This window comes from Muntiacus reevesi, chromosome 10 (genome assembly GCF_963930625.1).
Source record: "Muntiacus reevesi chromosome 10, mMunRee1.1, whole genome shotgun sequence".
Lineage (NCBI taxonomy): Eukaryota > Metazoa > Chordata > Mammalia > Artiodactyla > Cervidae > Muntiacus > Muntiacus reevesi.
In genome coordinates, this window is record NC_089258.1 from 34109531 (window position 1) to 34130104 (window position 20574).

The 20574-nt window shown below is 52.2% G+C and overlaps 1 protein-coding gene across 6 annotated transcripts in view; it reads left to right on the top strand.

Moving 5' to 3' along the window:
- Positions 1-20574, top strand: part of COL27A1 (collagen type XXVII alpha 1 chain) — a 147775-nt gene that overhangs the window by 14135 nt on the left and 113066 nt on the right. For all 6 annotated transcript variants that reach the window (XM_065946937.1, XM_065946938.1, XM_065946940.1 and 3 more), the window contains exons 4-5: positions 7518-7571; positions 11708-11761. In XM_065946937.1, the coding sequence (XP_065803009.1) occupies positions 7518-7571; positions 11708-11761 (108 nt within the window). The remainder of the gene's footprint in view (positions 1-7517; positions 7572-11707; positions 11762-20574) is intronic.

A 20574-nucleotide genomic window follows, 5' to 3' on the forward strand; every position in this document is an offset into this window, starting at 1 on the left:
TTGATTGGTCTTCCAACCCAGTCCTTTCATCTTGTTTCTTTTACCTGCCCGACTCCTGTAGCCATTTGATTTGTGGGCCCTGGTAGAGGAGTTTGGGGTAAGAAGGGTCAGGGTGAGCGTGAACAATCAAGGAAGAAAGAACATTCTACGTGCAGGAGACCATCTTGGGGTTGATGCCTCCAGTGTGCCTGGGACTGTCTCCAGGGGCAACGACCTTTCTGCAGCTGGAGGCCAATTCCTCCGGGTTGGGGGGGGGATTGATGAGATGGCATTTCCAGAAAGCTTGGCCTCCGCTGTGTTCTCCTGCCTTGAAGGTGACCACCGTGTGGGTTCCTCCTTCCCGGGGCCGAGTCTCCCGCCAGGCCCCGGGCTTGGGGTTAGGCTCCCCGCAATGTGGAGGTACTGGCAGATGCTGGGAATTCCCAGGCCTTACAAACACACTTAATGAGTTTTAATAATCATGAGGAATAATATTTATTCAGTCTGTCTCCAAGGGGACTGAGAGCCCGTTTTTATTATAACCATATTGTAGAACTTATGGAAATTGTATGCATTGCTTTGCAATTATGTCAACATTCTGTTCAGGTCCTGCATTCTGAAATTGGCAGGGTAGGGAGCGGGGAGCCGAGGGAAGCAGGCTTCTCCCCCTTCCAGGCTACCCAATCCTACTCAGGCACCAGGTACCTTTGGCCTGTGACAGCTCAGCTTCCCAAGCTGTGGGGCTGCCAGCCTCACAGGGGCTGGCTGTGAGGTTGAAACGGGGTGCATTGTCCCACTCTGACAGAGGAGGGTGAAGTGTAGGGTCTCCACGCCGCCCAGTGGAGGGGGCCAACCCTGTCCCCCAGGGCTGTGTGTGATGCAGAGCAAGAGAGGCCATGGCCGAGCCTGCAGAGCTGGAGCAGGAGCAGGTTCCCAGGGTGTAGACTCTGCCTCGGGGCCGCCTGGCTGCCTGAACTCCGGGCTTTCCTCCTGGAGTTTAATGATGCGGGTCAGCAAGAGGTGAGGCCTCCTGCCCGAACTGGTCTTGAACTCCTCCCACCCTGATCAAAGAAGGTGCTGGAGCTGACCTATTTAGTGGATGGGTGCTTAGGGATCATTCAGTTCACCCTCGCCTTTGTGCAGGTGGGGAGCATAGAGACTGGGTCAGAAAGGGCCAGGATTCACTCCAAAGTCACACAGCACATCGGAGGCGAGCTGAAGTCTACGCCCCAGCTCCAGACCCCAAGATCAGCACGTTCCAATCCACCCCCTAAGTGTCCTCTCTGAGACACTAGGACTCAGGGCTTAGAGGCCGGGGGCTTGAGAGAGGGAGGCCTTGTCCTTGATCTCAAGTGAAGTGTTCAGTGTCTAGAACATCTTCTGTTCCTATACCTAGCGCATTCATGAGTAATTTCCACACATGTAGCATCTTCCTTTAGGACCTTGTAGAAACTGGTCCAGAGGGTAGGATGTGTGCCCTGACCCTGCTCTATGAAGGAGAGGACCAGGGCTGGGGAGACAAAAGCCTTGGCCAAGGGCACCTGGAATGATCTTGCAGGAGGAATTGGGATGCAGTTTCTGCGGGGACCATGGCTCTTCCTGCTCCTCCAGCCCAGAACAGATGAGGGCAAGAGGGAAGACATCATTCTGTCTGGGTGCCATCCTGCCTGATGTCCTGTGCAATCCCCTCATCCCGCCCGCCTCCCAGCTCAGAACCTAATCTTACTCCAGTAGGAACCAAGAAGCTTCTAGAAGCTTTGTCCAGTCTGCTGTGGCAAGCTGATCATTTATATTTCACCGGATAGCAGAAATTATTAATCGAAGTGGTGTCTTTGACTAACAGCGACAAGAACTGATTCTGACAAGTGTTCCTTCTGTTCTCCCTTGTCCCCACCCAGAACCCTCATATGTATTCGGGATGTAACCCCAGCAGAGCGGAAGCTGCAGTACCCGGACATGAGATTTAATTGTCTACAGTCTGGGTACACACCAGTCTGGGTTTAAATCCTGGCTCCACTCCTTACTAGCTCTGCAGCCCTGAGCCACACTAAGCTTCAGTTTCTGCAGAATGTAAGAGGATAATAGCTCCCACCTCCTGTGAGGAAGCGAGTTGAGGGCTCTCCAGGGCCACCTGGGAGTTCTAGATTTGTTGGGTGATATAGGGAACTTCTTTCCGCTCCCTGAGGCTGTCTCCCCTCTGTGACCGGCTTTGGGAGAATTCCTTTCTTAGAATTCACTGCAGGTTCTTTCAGAGCCTGAGAAGGTTTTCTTTCCTTTTCTAAAAAAAAATAATTTTTATTTGTTTATTTATTTTTGGCTGCGCTGGGTCTTCAGTGCTGCACGGGCTTTTCTCTAGTTGTGCATGGGGGCTTATTGCAGTGGCTTCTCTTGTTGCGGAGCTTGGGCTCGGGTACCCAGGCTTTTGTAGTTGTGGCTCTCGGGCTCTAGAGCACAGGCTCAGTAGTTGCGGGACACGGGCTTAGTTGCTCCACTATATGTGAGATCTTCCTGGACCAGGGATCGAACCTGTGTCTCCTGCATCGGCAGGCAGGATTCTTTACCACTGAGCCACTAGGAAAGCCCCAGAGAGGGTTTTCAAGGCTGTATCTGACCTGTTCTGCGTGGATCTCAAGGGGCACGGGAGAGACTGGCAGAGACTGAGACACAGCTCTGGCCCAGGCTGGCCAGGAGTTGTAGCCACTTTGAGAGGGAACTCTGTGGGAGCCCCGGGAGCAGGGGGGTGGGGGGAGCATGGAAAAGCTGAGCTTGGCCCCGGGTGAGTAGGGGTGGGGAGGCTGCGGTTCACAGAGACTGCACAGAAGCCGCACAGAAGCTCCACGCCCAGGAGGAGGCGAGTCAAGGCCTTATTTATTCACGCTCAGGCCGCTGGCATTTGCACGCCCTTGCACTTTTTCCAAGCGTCACCTCGGGGAGACCCGGCTGAGCGCCTGGCCTGCAGCAGATACTCCATGACTATCTAGGAGATGAATGAAGGAATTTGATCCTTACGAAAAACAGTTCGTCCTGACACGCAGGCCAGGCTCTTTGAAGTTACACAGATTTCTGCTGCTGGTGGGGTAAGAAGGGCGCATGGAGTGCAAAAGCACATAGAATTTGGATTTGGAATGACCTGAGTTTGAACCATTGCCTTATCCAGCCATCTTTTCCTTCTTTCAACAGATGTTGAATGAGTGCCTTCTGGGTGCTAGGTGCTGTGTGACCTTTGGCAAGTCACTTGACCTCTGAATCTCAGTTTTTACCTCTGTAAAAAGAGGGTATGGTACCACCTGCTTTTCCAGGGTTGTGTGGGTTGTCTGCCTCCAACATTAGAATCTGGTTAGGGACGTGCTGATGGCTGAGGCAGGGGCATTGTCACCCTGAGAACCAAGAGCTTCCGACACAGGAGGGCCTTCATGCTGTTGGCAGTTAGGAATCAGAACTAGATCGTGAGTCGTTTACCCCTTGTCCTGGCATCATCTAGAACACAGGAGAACGGAGGAGTGTTGGCTCTGTCTTTGGGGTCTCCTTTTTGAGCTCCTGCTGCGTGCCAGGCTGTGTGTGGAGCTGTTGGCATGCTGTATCCTGTGGCCCAGGCAGGGAACAGTGTAACCGAGGGGAGTTTAAGGAAGGGACTGTTTACAGAGGTGCAGGCACCGTCGAGGGAATCAACAGGGGCTGGAGAAGCGCATGGGGTCCCACCTGAAGGGGCAAGAGGAGGGGAAGGTGTTGCCACGAGCCAGGGCGTTAAAACGTGAGCCGGGGTCTCCGACAGGAGCTGCAGCCAAACACAGCAAGGAGGGAGAAGGGAGAGAAATGCCACCCACCCTCTCCTGCTCTGCAGTTTCTTGCTGGGCCCGCCCGTTGACCAGACTCAGCCAGAAGCCTGGGGGGTGCAGGCTGTAGATGGGGGCTTCCCAGGACACAGAATGGATTTGGAGAGCGAACGGAGAATTCCCGGCAGGCATACACGTTATCTTGGGAAAAAAAAAAAATATATATATATATATATATGGCTATTGTATTCCCATTTTACAGCGGGGCAAACTGAGGCCAGGAGGCACAAGGAGATGAAGTAATTTGCTCAAGGCCTCACTGAGAAGCCCTGTCTGAGTATTCCCTTCCCTAGGACAGAGACTGGACAGAGCTCAGCACCCTGTGGGCTAACCTTGGGAATAATCTTGAGCTCAGATAGTTAGCGAAGGAGGAGCCTTTTGAGATCCCCTGCCTCCCCCCACCTGGCTACAGGCACCGAGCAGAGCCCTGAGAATGAAAGGTCATTGCTCAGGGTCACCCAGATGCTAGCAGCACGGTTAGGACTGGACTTGGGTCTCCCAGGTCCCAGGCCTGCGAAACCTCTCTTGCTTGCTGCCAGGGGCCAGGCCAGCCAGGACTTACTTCCTTCTGCAAAGCTTGGCAGGCAGGCTATTGTCGCTGGACACAAGGGTGGACTTGTTCCGTGGGATGGGGTTCCCCGAGGCCTGGCTGTCGGGGGCCGGGACCCTCCGGGAAAGCCCGGCTGCTTGTTGTTTCCATGGTGCTGTTTGTGGGAGCCCACCTCCCCCAGACAGGCCTGCGGCCCCCGCGCCCCTCCCCCTCAGCTCCAGGCCCTCTCAGAGGCCCCGTTGTTTGCAGCGTGGAGTGGAAAAATCCCACCCCGGCCTCGTGAATCATCCCAGAGTCACTCGCTCAGGCTTCAGGCCTTGGAAAGAAATGGCAGCATTTTTCCACTGCATGGGGAGCAGGCAGGGTCTCGGATCAAGCGAGAGGGGCAGGGGGCATCCAACCTCTCTGAGTGTGGGAGGGTCGGACCTGGGAACGCATGCGGCTGGGCAGCTGGGCTGCCGTGTCAAGGAGTGTGGCTGTGAACTCACCTCACCGGGCCGGGCCATGGGTCCTGACTGGCACTTAAGTCTGCTCCGCAGATGTTGCAGATGAGGTCAGACTCCAGGCTGGATGCCCCCGTTTCTGGGGCAGGAAGTGTGCCAAGAGGGTGTGTCCAGGCCTCTGCAGTGACGGCCCTCCCAGGGTCCACCAGGGAGCTACACCCCGCAGGGACGTCCCTCCCTGGAACCCTACCCCAGCCTTCACTCTGCTGGGCCTTGGCCCCCTTCTCTGGGAACTGGGCATGATCTCACCTTTTCTCTCCCGCCGAATAACCTAGAAGAGGAAATTATCACCACCCAGAAATTCAGGAGATGACCAGTGTCGGGGAGGTTCTGGGATGTTCATTTCACAGATGCCTACAGAGAGGGGACTGGCCCAGGTTTGCACACCTAGTCACAACGCACCTGGCCACGGTTGTGTGGATGGATGCTCCCCAGGATAGGAGAATAAGTCAAACCCAGCTTCTCTGAGCTGTGTGGCCTCGAGTAACTCACTCTGCCTCTCGGAGCCTCTCTCTGCTTTCTCACCCGTGAAAAGGGCTTGGTCATGAGAATGATACCTGCGGGAATGCTTGGCCTCAGACCCCCGCATTTCCCTTTGATTCTGGGTCATTCAGAAGAGGCAGGCCGAGGAAGGGCCTTCTAGGAAGGGAAATCTTTTGCTCTCCCCCAAAATAGATGGTGAGGAAGGTGGTGGCTTGATGTTTTGAGCTGGGGAGTTTCCAGCAGCTTGTTTAACAGAAACAGCACTAACTTTCTGGGCATGAACTGTGTGCCAGGCACCAGGATTAGCACTTTTTATAGATTATCTGTCAGCGAGGTGCTCTTACCGCCTCATTTTACAGTGAAGGAGGGAAGCCTTGGAAACTGGAAAGAACTCGGCCAAAGCCACACAGCTAGTAGGCGGGGGAGCGCAGTGTGCGCCCAGGGCCCTGTCTGATACTGTAGTCTTCTGCTCCTCAGGGAGAAGCAGAGGAGGCTGGCCTTGATTCTCAAACCTGCAGTGGTAGATAGGAGACTAGAAACTGTCTACCCAACCCCTGGGCTCTGGATGGAAGGAACGCTGCCGGCTGCCAGCTTGGCCAGAGGTACCTGGAGGCTTGAGGTGCCCAGGACTTGCCTGAGGTCACGCAGCAGCCCTACTTCCTCCAGCTGGGGCTCTTTCCAGTGACCCAGGGGCCTCGGTGGTACCCATATCTGCCTGTCTGGCTCTCTCTTCTGATGTTTTTTTCACAGACGAGCAAGCACGTGGCGTTCACAGACCAGAGCTGTGAGCCGAGGCTGCCCAGTGTGAGATCTGGATTAAATACCAGCCAAATTGTACTGGGTTTTCAACACCGATTCTAACTCTGGGCAGGAAACCTGGAATCTCATTGATGGTTATTTGAAACAAATGAATTCCCCAGGCCTCACACATCCTCGAAAGCCTGGCTTCCGTTGAAAGTTCTGTGTTCAGTTCTTTACATCAGGCACTCAGATAATCCTCCTTTCCTCCTCTGATGTAGACAGTACAGGAGCTGTGGTGCAGGACAGCCGCGGAGACTCAGGCCACAGGCTCTGTGCCAAGTCCCCAGCTAGTAAATAGTGAGACCAGCATTTGCATGAAGGTCAGCCTGCGGCTCCGCAAGTCTGCTCGGGTGCCTCGCTTCCTATGGGAAGGAAGAGAACTGAGAACAGACAGGTGCTCCCCGAATGCCGTGTGGCAGGATTAGGCCTGTCTTATGGGGGAAATGGGGAGTGTTGTTGAGCCGGGAGGTGCCTTGGGAAGGTGAACCTCGCTGTGTGGGGGAAGACGAGAGGGGAGAGGGTGGAGGTGGGGCCCAGACCAAGTGAAGGAGGTGATGCATGTTCTTGGAGGGTGATGATGGAGGCTAAACCCGGCTATGACCCCTGGACTAGATGGGACGTTTGAGCGACGATTGCATACTAGGCACCGTGTTATATGTTTTCCATCTCATATCCTCTTTGCAGTAATCTGATGAGATGGGTATTATTGCCCCATTTTATAGGCACAGGCTGGTTATGGAACCTGCCCAAACCCAGCTGGTAGGTGGCAGCACTGGGATTCGAACCCGAAAGCCTTGGCATACACCCTTTAGTGACTCTGACTCTCTGTGTGTGACTCAGAGATGCTGGTGTGACCTTGGACAGGTCCCTTCTCTGCTCAGGCTCTGCAGAGAACTTGGCTGAACTCTGAGGTCTTTTGCTGTTTTAGTTTCTCAAACATTTGGCTGAGGCTTGGGGAGAGAGAGATGACTCATATCCCATTAATTCCTTTGAGGAGACCATGGTCTAGTGGGAGAGTGGGCTTCTAAGCAGACAATTCCCCGAATAAAATACAGTGGCCTTTAAAGCAGAGGGAAAGAGGGGACTTGGCCCAACTTGGGGGAGGGATCAAAGAAGGCTTCCTGGAGGAGGCGATGCCCTGAATTAGCTATGTAATAAAAGATGAGAGCTTCAGAGACCAAGAAACAACAGCTGCCAAGACCAGAAAGCCCCAAAGAGCAGAATTCCTCAGGTTAGGACCTCAAGGGACCTCTCTTCTCAGCTCTGGGGTCTTCATGCCCAGAGCTCTGCATAGTTTGTTGAATGACTACCTGATCCCATTCTATTCTGCCACAAGGCACTGATGCTATCTTCCTGCTTTTTATTCAGGGTCCCCCTGGACTGCCTGGGCTTCCTGGACCCCCTGGCGCACGGGGTCCTCGGGTAAGTGATCACACATCGTGCTTGAGTTCTGGTTGTTTCAATGTCCTGTATCCCTTTGCCCCTGGAGTCCCAGCTTTGCTGTGTGTCCTCATGCTGTCTGGCATCCCTTTTCCACATTGTCCATTGGAGCGGAGGTGGGGCTTTTAGGGGTCACTGGGTGTCCAGACGAGGCATGGGACAGTGAGAACCTCTTTCAGGGTCTCAGCTGTCCATTGTGGGTATCACCTTTGGCAGCCTGGAGTAGAGTAGGGGTTTCTGCAGATCACATCCCCTCAGCTGATGGGCTTTGGTGTTCAGCTGGGGAAAAAGCTGACTTGGAAGAGCATGACCCTTGCATCCATCTTCCCATCTCTGCTGGGCCAAGCTGGGGTAGGGATGCTGACAGAGGCAACCAGATGGGCCATGCCAGGGATGGGGTGAGCTCCCCATGCTGAGGGGTTCAACCTGAGTCTGAAGATGGCTTGGCAGGGTTTTGGTGGCTGATAGGAGCTAGCCCGAACCTCGGAGTGGAAAATATTAATAGCTTTGGTCTGTTAAGGCTGGCATGTCACTTAATGCTGCCTTACTTGATCCCCTCTCCTTCCAAGACCCCCATGGGCCAGTATGATCACTCTCATTTAGGGATGAGAAAACCGAATAACTCAGAAATGGAAGAGCCAGGACTGGAACCCAGCTCCTAACTATATGATACGGGGACTCTTGAGGGTCCTCTTGGAGAGAAATCTCTCCTTTTCCCAAGGGGGCTCAGACCCACGGCGCCTGGCATCTGTGCCCAGGCTGAATCAGCCTTTCCCACGCTGGGTGCCTGGCGAGGCCCTGGCAGAGATAGCTGCCTGGGGCATATTTTTAGCGCTGAGCCCAGCGGATGGTTCTGGTTATGCAATTACTCGAGCCCTAGTTCCCTCCAGACCTGGCCCTGTGCTCCCTGGGCCCAGGACTCTGGAATCTGCTGTCTGAAGTGGCATTTCCTCCTAACTTTGGAGTCTCCATGGAGCACTTGCCCAGAGCTGGGGACACATGGACATTGCTGGCCAAGGGACCTTGTTGTCTGGGACCAGGACGTGGCCCCAGGGCCTAGCATCCCAGGTGCTGGCAGTCTGCCTGAGTCTCTAAACTCCTTCTGAGCCCCCAGCTTCTGCAGGACTGTCCTCCTGACCCGACGTGTCCTCCTTTGCAAACTCTTCCTCCATCCGTGGCTCAGATCAAATGCTCCCTCCTTTTCTGATGATCACCTCCTTCTTGGAGCTCCTGTGGCAGTTAACTGCGTGGATTCCTCGGTAGAAAGCTCACATTGACCATTGAGCCCTGTCACCTGAGTGGCATATGCAGGATCCCCTCCCAGCTTTCTAGCCTTCCTGATAAATAAGTTCCAGCATTATCCCCATTTTACAGGTGAGGAAACTGAGGCACAGAAAAATGCAGTTAATTTGACTAAAGTCAAGCATGGAGTAAATGCCAGAGCTCAGATTGAACCTGGACAGTCTGACTCCAGAGCCCATGACCTTAAATTTCCCGTTGTGCTGGTTTTCCCTTCTACTTAGCTGAGCCCCTCTGGGCCAGAGACAGGTCCTGTTGACTATTCTTTCTTACCTGATGCCTAGCAAAGTCCCCTGCATCAGAATGTGCTGGGCATATGGTTGCTGACGGGTTCTAGTCTAGGAGTCAAGAACATTTCCCGTGAGAGAATGGATGCATGTTCATGTATGGTTGAGTTCCTTTACTGTCCTCTGGTAACTGACACGACTTTCTTTGTTACTTGGCTATCCCCCAGTACAAAAGAAAAGAGAGAAAGAGTAATTCCCCCCAAGAAGCTTTGTGACCTTAGGCAAATCCTTTCCCTATTGTGAGGTTCAGTTTCTGCATTTATAAAACTTAGGATCTTGGTAAGGCATTTTCAGCCAAGATTCCTTCCAGCTCTGAAGTTCCACAAGTGAGGGAATGACTCTCTTGACATCCCTCTCAGGCTCTTGGAGGACTCCCCCGCCCCGCTCCCTGGAGCCCATCACCCTGTTTCTAGACTGGAAATTCCATAGATCGTAAAATTCCAAAGATAATACATTGCTGGGACTAAGCAATCCCAGTTCCTCTGTACAGATGGTGGTGGCTCTGGGGCTCGGGGCGGGAGGGGCGGGGCCTTACCTGAGTTTGCCCAAGGCTCCGTGGCTTGGCCCCCTCCACCTCCACGTATTCCCCTGGCCCAACCGGGGGAATCCCTCGGCCTCCCTCCACTCAGCTTTCTGGGCTGCAGCGTTTGTAGAATCGGTCTGCTTGGCTCCCAGTCAACTATGCGGTTCGTTTCTCTGCAACGCAGTGAGTGGCTGGAGAGGGGAATGAAGGTGGGGGCGGGAAAGCAGGAAGCCCCCACCTCCCTGAGGGGTCGCCGGGTGCTCTAACCCTCCATCTGTGGGCAGCTGGGGGCACGACTGGGAAGAAGTAGTCATTCCTGACCTTGTCTACCACACCCCTCATCTCGTTCTGGGGTACTGGATGTGAGGGTCCCCTCCTCAAACATCCTTCATCTAACCTTTTCCCAATTCGGGCTGAGCTTTGAGCTTAGAACCCAGGAGCCCAGACTGGGGTGAAGCTCTGAGGTCTTCCAGATTCCTTAGAGACCATGAGTTTCCCATCATTCATGGAATTGATGGGGAGACCGAGCCTGGGGATAAGGGAGACGCAGAGCCGGGACCAGGTTGCATCTAGTTGCCAGGATACAGCCTTTGGTGAAATATCAGGAAGGGGCAGGAGGGCTGATTATTTTGGAGGTTACCCATGACACCGTTATAAATCCCCTAGGCTGAGTGAGCTTCTGAACTTAGTTCCTCCTTGACATGGATGGAGAAGGGGAGGGTCCCAGCTCAGGCATGAAGGAAGAGGGAGGTGCCTGGGGCGGAGTGTGATGGGCTGCAGCTGGGAAGTTGGCCTTGAAGTGAGAGGAAGGAAGCGAATTCATACACAGCCAGATGAGTCAAGAGGGGCCACGGAGGGGGGCAGTGTGTCTGGAGGCCGTTGTGGTAGGGGGCACCCATTGAGGTGCCTGTCTCCACCCTTAGTGCCTCAGATCATTCCTATTGGACAAAGACTCTCGGAAAGTAGTCGACTCTTAGGATTCTGTTTATATTACTGGGCTGCAGGATGCTAGCCCAGGGCCTTTGCAGAGAAAGTGGACAGAAGGCCCCAGCTGTTATAAGGGACATTCAAATATGGCCTGGGAAAATCTAGTGCCACGAATAAGCCTTGGACTTGAAGCCAACAAACTGGGTTCCAGGCCTTGTTTGGCCACCACTCTGCTGTGTGACCTTGGCCAAGACCCTTTGACTCTCTGGGTTTAGTCTTCCCAGCTGTTTCATGGTCCCCGAGGGACTCTGTAAGCGCAGAACATGTAGGAATCTAAGGGAGAGAGCTCTGACTACCGTGGTGGCCGTAGAAGAGACGCGCCCTTGTTCGGAAGAGGCCGAGTGCTCCTGTGACTGCGCGTGCAGCTCCAGAGGCTCATGCAGAGTCCAGTTGGAGGCTGAAGGGTAGAAAGTTTCCCTTAAGCAGGAGAAGTCCCAGAAGGTTCCCTGGAGGAAGTGGCATTAAAGCCAGGTCTTGAAGGATGGGCTGGGATTCATCTGGAGGGGATGGATGGGAAAGGCATTCCAGATGATGGAACAGCATGGCATAGGTGATGTGAGGAGGAAGTACCAGGCGTGGGGCAGGGCAATCGCTGAGTGTGCTCTGAGTCGAAGGAAGCAAGTGTGGGAGAGGCTGGTGGGGCCAGGTGCAGAGAGTATGCAGAGGTGATCCAATTCAAGGGCTTGTGCTTGGAAGCTGCACATCTGAGGTTTGTCCCTTAGCAGTCGGGTGACCTGGGAAACTTGTAAAACTCTCTGGATGGCAGCTTCCTCATCTTGAAAATGGGAATCATGGTAGCACCTATCATGTGGGTTAAAAAGGTAAAACGAGGTGATGTACAGAAAGAGCTGAGCACAGGGCCAGGCATCATGAGAGCCTTTCTGCAAGCAGCTGCCGTGGCCAGACTGCTGAAACTCAGCTAGCGGAGAAGACCCAGAGGGCGGGCGGAAGTGCCAGGCCTTGCTTTAGGAAGTGGGATGCTCCTCTTTTCCCCTCATCTCTTTTCCTCTTTTCCCTTTCAGGGTCCTCCTGGGCCTTATGGAAATCCAGGCCTCCCTGGCCCCCCTGGAGCCAAAGTGAGTATATGTTGTGGGGTCTGGAGATACCGCCATGGGGTGGATGCTGGGGTTAAGAGCTCTGCATTGGGGGAAGCTTCTTTTCTTAGGGGCTCCTGGCAGGAGGGCCTCAGAGTCTCCATGGAGTATCCATATCTAGGCCACCAGCACTCCCTGAAGGGCTCCCAGGTGCCAGGCCCCGGACTGGACTGGAGACACAGAGAGGAGTTAGGAGTTTAGCAACTGGTGGGGAGGAGCTGGGGGGAAAAGGGCGTCTGGAACCTAGAGCCCTCAAAGCGGGTGGGAAGAAAGGTCATCTGCTGCTAAACAGGGGAGGGCCTTGGAGGTCCAGCCTCAGTGTGTTACTGGGTCATAGGACAAACCCTGGGGAAGCAGGTCACGTTTTAGCTGGGGAGGGATATGGAAAGGTCACGTTTGAGAAAAATCCCTGGATGCCGTGTGGAAGGCGGGCTGGGGGGCTGGGGACCAGAGTAGAAGCAGGGAGACCTGGGGTGATACAGGCCAGCGTGGGGTGCAGGAGGAAGGGAATGGGTGCCTCGGCGACGTGGAGGTGAGGTAGAAAGGACTCAGTGATGGACAAGAGGAGAGAGACGGGGATTCTCTCTTTAGCCTCAGTGGCCAAACCAGGGAACTGGAGGAAGGAATGTTGCCTTTGGGAATCTGTAGCCCAGCCAGGTGGAGATGATGCGTGGACATTCTGAAACTCAGGGGAGCTCTGAGCTGGAGATGGAGCCCGGGGGGGTGGCCCGCACAGAGATGCCAACCTCTAGACTGCAGAGGAGACCAGAAACCCAGGTGACTGGTGCTCTGATGACTATGGGGACTCCAGCTCTGGGGCGCCGGGAGAGACCAGAGCTGTCCAGGGCGGTGCGTGGAGTGAGAAGCCCCAGGATGAGTACAGGGCCAGCAATATTAAGGTTATAAGGAGTAGCCTCAAGTGATGGCTGGAGAAATAGGAGGGGGCCAAGGGAGCCGAGAGCACAGCAACTGTGCCAAGAAGAGCGCGGGGCAGGCTGGGAAGGGCAGAGGGTCTGCCTGGCTGTCAGCTGTGGGGTAACCGGGTGAAGCGCATCCCTGGGCTTTGGTTGGCCTAGGCTCAGGGTCCTTTGCTAACCCATTACAAAGGTCTTGCAGCTTGCAGAAAACCGTTAGCCGAGTGGCCCCAGCGCCTGCTGTGACTGATGGCTGAGCATCCTCTATAAGCTAGTTCTGGCTCCTGGAGCTCTTTCTGGGACAGATGTACGCAGGCAGCCCTGGATGCATGATGGTCGGGCACCAGAGTGCTGGTGCAGAGCCCTCGCACGGAGCGGTGGGGACGCTCGCCTCCGCCCCTGTGGGTATGTGACTTCCACCAGGGCTGGGCTGGGGTCCTTTCTTGGAAAGTGTGCCCAGAGGCCTTGGGCCAGCAGCTGCCTGGAGGTGCTCTGGGTTTTAACAAGGCAAACACCAATGATGCCAAGCACTGTATATTGAACCCTTACTCTGTGCTAGACACTCTGCATGCACTTCACGTAACCTCATTTGATCTCCATAAAGACCTAATGAAATGGTAGAGTTACTGTACCCATTTACAGATGGGGAAACTGAGACTCAGGCAGATGATTAAGACCCTGCCTAGGAAATGGCAGTGGGACCTGCCCCCATGAGTCAGGCAGAGGGTCCGAATTCTCCTTGGGAAACTTCTGCTTTGCAGAGGCTTCTGGTCTCCCAGGCCTGGGTAGATCAAGATGCTGAGGATTAGCCACTGTTTTGATTGCCAGGCTTGCTCAAGAACACGCCTTTCTTGGCCTGCTCTGGGACTGTTTGGTCCTCCCCCCACTCCCCCACCACTCCCAGACTTGACCCCTTGCTTCTGTGGTAGCAGATGCTCCATCAGCTTCTCCCCGGTCCACTCCGGCCCCGGTCTGGCCTGCAGCCCACCCCTCATCCTGCCAGCAGATGTAGGGAGGCAGGAGGAGGACCTACCAGCTGCCTTTGCTGCCATTTTGAGGAGCTGTTCTGAGTGTGGTGAGGGAGGCTCAGACCTGGCAGGTGAGCCCTCCTGCAGCTATCTGGAGCCGGAACCTGTGACTCAGGACCTCCTGGACTGGTTTCCAGCTTGCTTCTGTATAAACAAATAAGGGAGTGGGTTCCAGAAAATACACTGGAATGGGAGTTTTCTCCCAGTAGAACTGCCATTAAAATGCCCAGGGGAAAAGTCACGCCCTTTTCCTGGACACTTGACTGCGAGTCTAAAAAGGTGAGTCCAAGTGGATTGGGGCAGTTCAGTTGGACTGAAGGCCCCAGGCTGCTGGACTTTGGCCCTGGGCTGGTGTTCATCTGTGGTTTGGCCAGGATGGGGTTAAAGAGAGGCGCTTCCAGGACAGAATTCCTGAGATTGAAAGAGAATGTTATGGATCTGCAGGAATGGGTGTGATTCTGGGGAGAGGGTCCTTGCTGTTTACCAGATCCTTTCTGGGTCTGGGTGGTGACCTGGTGGGACTGTAGGGCTGGCTCCCTCCAGGCCCGGTGCTGGCTCCTCCTTTTCCAAACAGTGTTGGCTTCTAGAGCTACCTCTGGGACCACCCATCTGTTCATTTCCCTTCAATGGGCAAACATTTATCGAGCATTTTCTATGCGCCGTTGATGGAAAAATCAGCCCAACAGGCAGGGCCTGCACGGTAGCAGGGAACCCGCCCATCGTCTGCATGGGTCACAGTGGGCTCACTCCTGTACCGTATCTCTTGAGCCCTTGGGAGCTTATGGCCTTGTGGGTTAAAGATCCCCCTGCCAGACTAAGGATGGGAGAGACTGGTGGATTGAGGAATCAAGAAGGGGAGACAGAGCAAAGTGAGGAACTTCATCGCTCTTGAGGTCAGGGGAGCAGAGACCCAAAGGGCCTGGGACTTGCTGGGGTCACTTGCAGTGACCAGCAGTGGCAGGACTGAATTTCAGGTCCTTGGGTTTTCTGGCTGGAAGACACTTATAGGGCTCTACAGATGGTTCAGGCCAGAGCCAGGCTTCAGTCCCTTCTGCCTCCTCCAGAGCCCAAGGCTTTCCTCATGTACCACATACCCATACGTTCCACGTTCAAACCCATCAAGAAGAGGGTTTGTCAGTTCCCACAGAGTCAAGATCAAGGACTTTGAGACTGAAGCAGAGAAGCCAGAACCCTGGGTGGATGGTATTAGCTGACCTTGGAGGCCAAGTGTTGAGTTATGTGTCCAGCAACCACAGTTGTCGTGCAGGAGAGCACGGTGGTTAAGAGCACGGACTCTGGAGCCAGATGGTGGAAGTTTATATTCCAGGTCTGTTAGTAATACCTTCTCGTTCTGTGACTCTGAGCAAATTGTCTGAATTTCGCATGCCTTAGTTGGCTCATCTGGAAAATGGGACAATAGTAGCTGTCCTCCTGGCATTCCTGGTTGTCATGAGATATAACTGAGTTAAGAGCGGTGCTGGCCTGTGGCGGTGGTCAGCTGTCAGCAGGTGCAAGGCGCCCAGTGTACAAGGGGGCATATACGATCCCTGCTCTTGTGGAAGCAAGCTGACCACACCATGCAGAGGGCTCCACATGAGAGGCGCTGGGTGCTCAGAGACCCCACAGAATGGCAATTGATCTGGTCTGGGAGGTAAGGCCTGCCTTCCTGGAGGGTGGGAAGGTTGAATCAAGTTTGAAGGACAGCAGGCCTGCTGGGTGTGCTAAGACTTTTAAACTTCATACAAAGAGCAGTGGGAAGATGTGAGGTTTGCAGCAGGCAGGACACGATCAGATGTATCGTTTTGCAAAGGTCACTCAGGCAGTTGCAGAAGCCGGGTCCGTGGCCATCGAGTCCATGGCCATCAAGTTGAAGGGTGGCCAGCGGGGAGGCCTGGAGCTGTGGCCGTGGTGATGGTGATTCTGGGCCAGCTGAAATCAGATGGGATGCAGGGCCTAGGTCAGGTGAGAAGCTCTGGGTCCGAGGTTGGCGGGGCTCTGACTATGCCTGTGCTGGGTGATGAGGCATCTGGCCCCTTTCTCCCTGGCAGCCGGCTGCCCCTTCCCTCCTCTGGCCTGCTTGGTTTGCAGTGAATTACTCAGGATTACCGTGAGCCCTTGGGCATCTGGGGAGGATAGGTGGGCAAGAGGGGCCATGCTTAGTGATCCGAGTGACTCCTTACAGGAGTCTCGGGCCTCAGACCCCAGCCTCCGCTTACCCTTTCTCCAGTGACTGAAGTAGGACATATTCTTTAAGGAAAATGTGGAAAAGTCTAGAAAGTATCAAGAAGAAAGCAGACTTCCTCATCTGGCCCTGCCCAGCGATAGGCACTGACTGCATTTTAAACAGCCTGTGCGTCCAGGACTGGCCAAGAACCTGACATACTTTGCAGGGTGGATGTTATTACCCCCATTTTACAGATGAGAAAACTAAGGGCCAAAATGTCTAAGTAACTAGCCTATCTCTGATAAGTATCAGGGACAAAATTTGAATCCTCTGCTGTCTGACTCCAAAACACATAGTTTTAGCGTATCCATTAGCTTCATAGCTCTTTAGCTCTGTAGATTAAGCTATATATGTATATATTATATATATATATATATATACACACATGCATATACATATATATACATTCATGCTACATATATATGAATAATTTAAAGTATGCTTGTACCTAAGTGCCATATAGTGTTTAGCTGTTATTTTATTAACAATTGCCTTGTAGAAAGACTGAACCAATCTATGCCACTGCTAGCATTAGAAGAGGATATTTGTAAAAGATAATTCATTATTGCTTCCAATACACTGCACTGATCATCTATGAATAATTTTCTTACGTTTGCTTTCTATTTGCATTTCACCATTTATGAATTTGTTTATTTTAGGGGTTAGGATGTTGTCTTTTGTTATTTATTTGTAAACATCATTTGTGTTTATATATGAAGATTTATTAAGGCTTCATCTATCTTACAAATTATTTTTGAGTTTATTATTTGCCTATTGAGAGTATTCATGATGATTTTCACAAATGAGAGTGTTGCCTGTTTTTTTTGAATCAACAATAACTGACATTTATTAGGAACTTAGAGTATGTCAGGATCTGATCCTTCAGGAAAGCCCTAATTTGGAGAGAGCTCTATCATAAGTAGGGGCTTCCCTGGTGGCCGAGGTAAAGAATCTGCCTGCACTGCGGTGGACTGGGGTTTGATGCCTGGGTCGGGAAGATCCTCTGGAGAAGGGGATAGCAACCTACTCCAGTATTCTTACCTGGAGAATTCCATGGACAGAGGAGCCTGGCAGGCTACAGTACATGGGGTCACAAAGAGTCAGACACGACTGAGCGACTAACTCTACCATATGTAAAATGTATGATTCTTTACTTTTGTACTTAGACATTTCTTTCCCATACTAGGACCAGAGAGGTATTCACTAGTATTCCATTTTATCATTTCATTTGTACTCAAAATTTTAAACCATCTGGAATTAATCTTCGTGGGAGTAGGTATGGGTATATCTTTATTTTCCCCGCAGTAGTTGATCATTTATTAAATAACTTTTCCTCCACTATTATATGATAGACCAGGGTCTATTTTAGGCCATTCAAATATGTTTCATTGCTATGTTTGTATATTTTTAGGCTAGTAAAATGCTATTTTATGACAGTTATTATCTTTATACTGTGTGTCTCCCTCCTCCACTTATAAAAAATGTTCTGGCTATTTAATCTGTCAGATGAACTTTATGCCCATCTTAATAATTCCACTAAAAAAAAACCTCTCTTGGGGTTTTTCTTGGAATTGTGTTAAATGTGTTTATTTGTGAATAACTACCATCTTTAAAATATTAACTTTATCCATCTAAAACCATGCCACATCTTCCCATTTGGTTGAATTTTTTAAATGTCTCATAATAAACCTCTATAGTTTTTATTGCATAAACGTAGCACATTTCTTACTAAGTTTGTTCTTAGAAATTTCATATTTTTGTTGCTGTTATGAATGGAATATTTTCCCCATTATATTTTCTAGCTGGCTTTCAGCTATTGAAAAAGAACTATTGACTTTGTATATTTGTACTTTTGGTGTTTATTTTACAACCATGCCCTTTGCTGAATTATTTTGTTAGTTCTAACAGTATTTTACTTAGTTCTCCTGAATTTCTAGACAGGCACTCATATTGTTTGAAAAAAAGGACGTATTTTTGTCTCCTTTTCCTCAAAGGTTAGTAGCCTTATTTGTTTTTCCTGCCTTATTGCTGTGGCCAGAACTTATAAACACATGAAATAGTAGTAGTGACGGGGAGAGACCTAGTGAATCTTCAGAGGACTTTCCGGAGCTGGGGCCAGATCTGACCCAATCCTCGCCCTAAATTTGTCTCTTGAGACGGCACTGATTTATTTTCTCACTTGAGAAATATTTTTCTGATGCCTCCCCTAGGCCGGGCCCTGTGCTACGTACGCGGGATCATGTATCTTGCAAAAGATGACTTGCACAGGGGATTTCTGGCCCAGAATTTTCCGGTCCTTCATGGTTTGCTGCTTCTTTGTCTCAGCCCCTTGAGGCCTCATCTAACCACTTCCCAACTTCACCTGTAAGAAAGAAGCTCATAGTTTCCATTCCCGCTCTGTTAGTAGCATTTCTGGTTTAGTATATACCTTCCTAACCATCTTCTAGCTCCTCAGGGCTCTGTTAACTAGAGTCTGCTGTTCCATACAGAAGGAAAGGGACTTGTCCAAGATCACACAGGCTCATTGACTGGAGAGCTGGGTGTGGCACCCAGGTCCTCAACCTCACCGAAGTGTAAACAATTAATTAGACTTTATTATTCCTTATATCTCTTACTGGAGAATTTGCAGGAGTCTGGCTGGGAAGATGGATAAATTTCTGCATCCCAGAAGTCACACCTTCAGCTGAGCAAGGGTGCCTTGAGCATCCCTGGAGCCTACACTGCATCTGCCCCCCTTCTTGTCTTGCTCCAGCTTTAGCTTGGCTGATTGACTCTCAGTCTGGGTCAAGTTCTCCCAGCTTCCTCCTGTACTCCACGTATCACTGATCATAGTTTTTCATTCTCTCGTGTATTGAAATGTAAAGATCCTGGACTCTGGAAGCAGACTTCCTGAATCAAAATCCCACTTATGAATTATAGGATCTTGGACAAATTTCTTACCCTCTCTGTACGTCAGTTTCCTCATCTGTGAAATGGGGATAGTGATTATGGCTCCCTTTTAGATTTATGCGTTGAAGATTTACAAGAGCACTCAGAAAATACTGGAGCAGATCAGCATTACCGGTCTCTGGGTTCTCCCTCGAGAGGTCCCACAGGCAACGACTTGTGCCTTGTCCCCACCATGGTGTTTCCAGTGTGCACAGTAGGATGTGTAGATGTTCAATAAATTTCAGTTCTTTTTTTTGTTGTACTCGGGGAGGGATTAAGTCCCAAACATGGTGCTGGCTGCTGAGAGTGCAGAGAGCAGTCCATAGAAACTAAAATGCCCCTGGATATGGCCTCTGGGCAAAGGAACCAGTCTGGCATCCCTTTGGATCTCAGTTTCCCCCTTTGTAAGATGACAGAACCGGATGCACAAAGGCCCACCCCTGAGAGCATTTTAAGCCCAGCTCCTCTATTGGCTGCAGAGCGAGGTGGGCAAGGGCGGGGTGGGTAGAAGTGGCTATCCTTTTTTGGCCATTGGAATCCAGGGTGGCCCTGGGCCTGGCCTTGCGCACGGACATAAAAGGCATTGGAGCTGGGCTTGTGAACGCCGAGGCTGGAGAGGGTCAGCAAGGGGCTGCTGCGGCATGAGGCTGTTGATCCTAGAGGTGAGGCCTGCAGCAGTGACTTGGAGGGACCTCGGTGGACAGAGAGTAGGGGTTCTAGCAAGGAGGGACTGGCCTGCAGCCTGGGGCAGCCGGAGGGCATGTGGGAGAGGCACCTAGGCTTCCCGTTTGTAAGTGGGGGCTCTGGAGTCAGATTGACCCAGGACCTAGTCAGACCTAGTGAGACTTGGCCTCTGACCGGCACGCCTCCCTGGGCTATGACTCAGCCCCTCTGAATCTGGGGCTTGGTCCTGTGTTGCCACAAGTGGGTGTAAGAGGCCTGGCGGGGTGCTGCATTGAGTGGGCCTGGAACAGTGTTGGGCACGTGGTAGGTGGGCAGCGAAAGGCGCCCTCACTCTTTTTAAGGCTTGTTCTGGTTTGGAATGCAGTGATTTCTCATGCAGAGTGACTGAGTCCGGATTTGGAAGATCTGGGTCCTGACACAGAAAAGAATCAAATGGGAACTAATTAAAGTTGGCCAAACCATCCTCCCCACGTGCCACATCCATCATCGCACTGGCTCCTTGCCAAGAAACCTGGATGCCAGGCGGCCATGTGTACCCGTACCCCTGTGTGTGTGCATGTGTGTGTGTGCGTGCATGTGTGTGTGTGCATGTGTGTCTGTGCAAGGCGTGTGTGTGTGTGTGTGTGTGTGTGTGTGTGCGCGCGCTGTGCAGTCCGCATTTTAAAGGTGAGGAAACAGGCTCAGAGAAGTGAAGTCACTTGCTTGAGGCCCTGCTGTGAGTCTGTAACCCAGGACTTCTGACTCAGGACCCAGACTGGGGAGGGAGCTGGGGAGTGAGGCTAAGGGACAGAGACTAGGAGACTGGCTTCTCAAAGGACTGTCTCCTGAGTCCTTTAATCAGGTCGGGCCACAGCCCGGAGCCCTCTTCAGCTGCGAGAGACACAGCGGGTGCGTGCTTCCCTGAGCACGTGCTCTTAGGAGCCAGGATCCTCGTGATGGGGATGTTCCCGTGTGCTTGGGACTAGGAATGCCAGTCTGACTGGGGACATACTACTTGTCAGTTTCTCTGCTCTTACC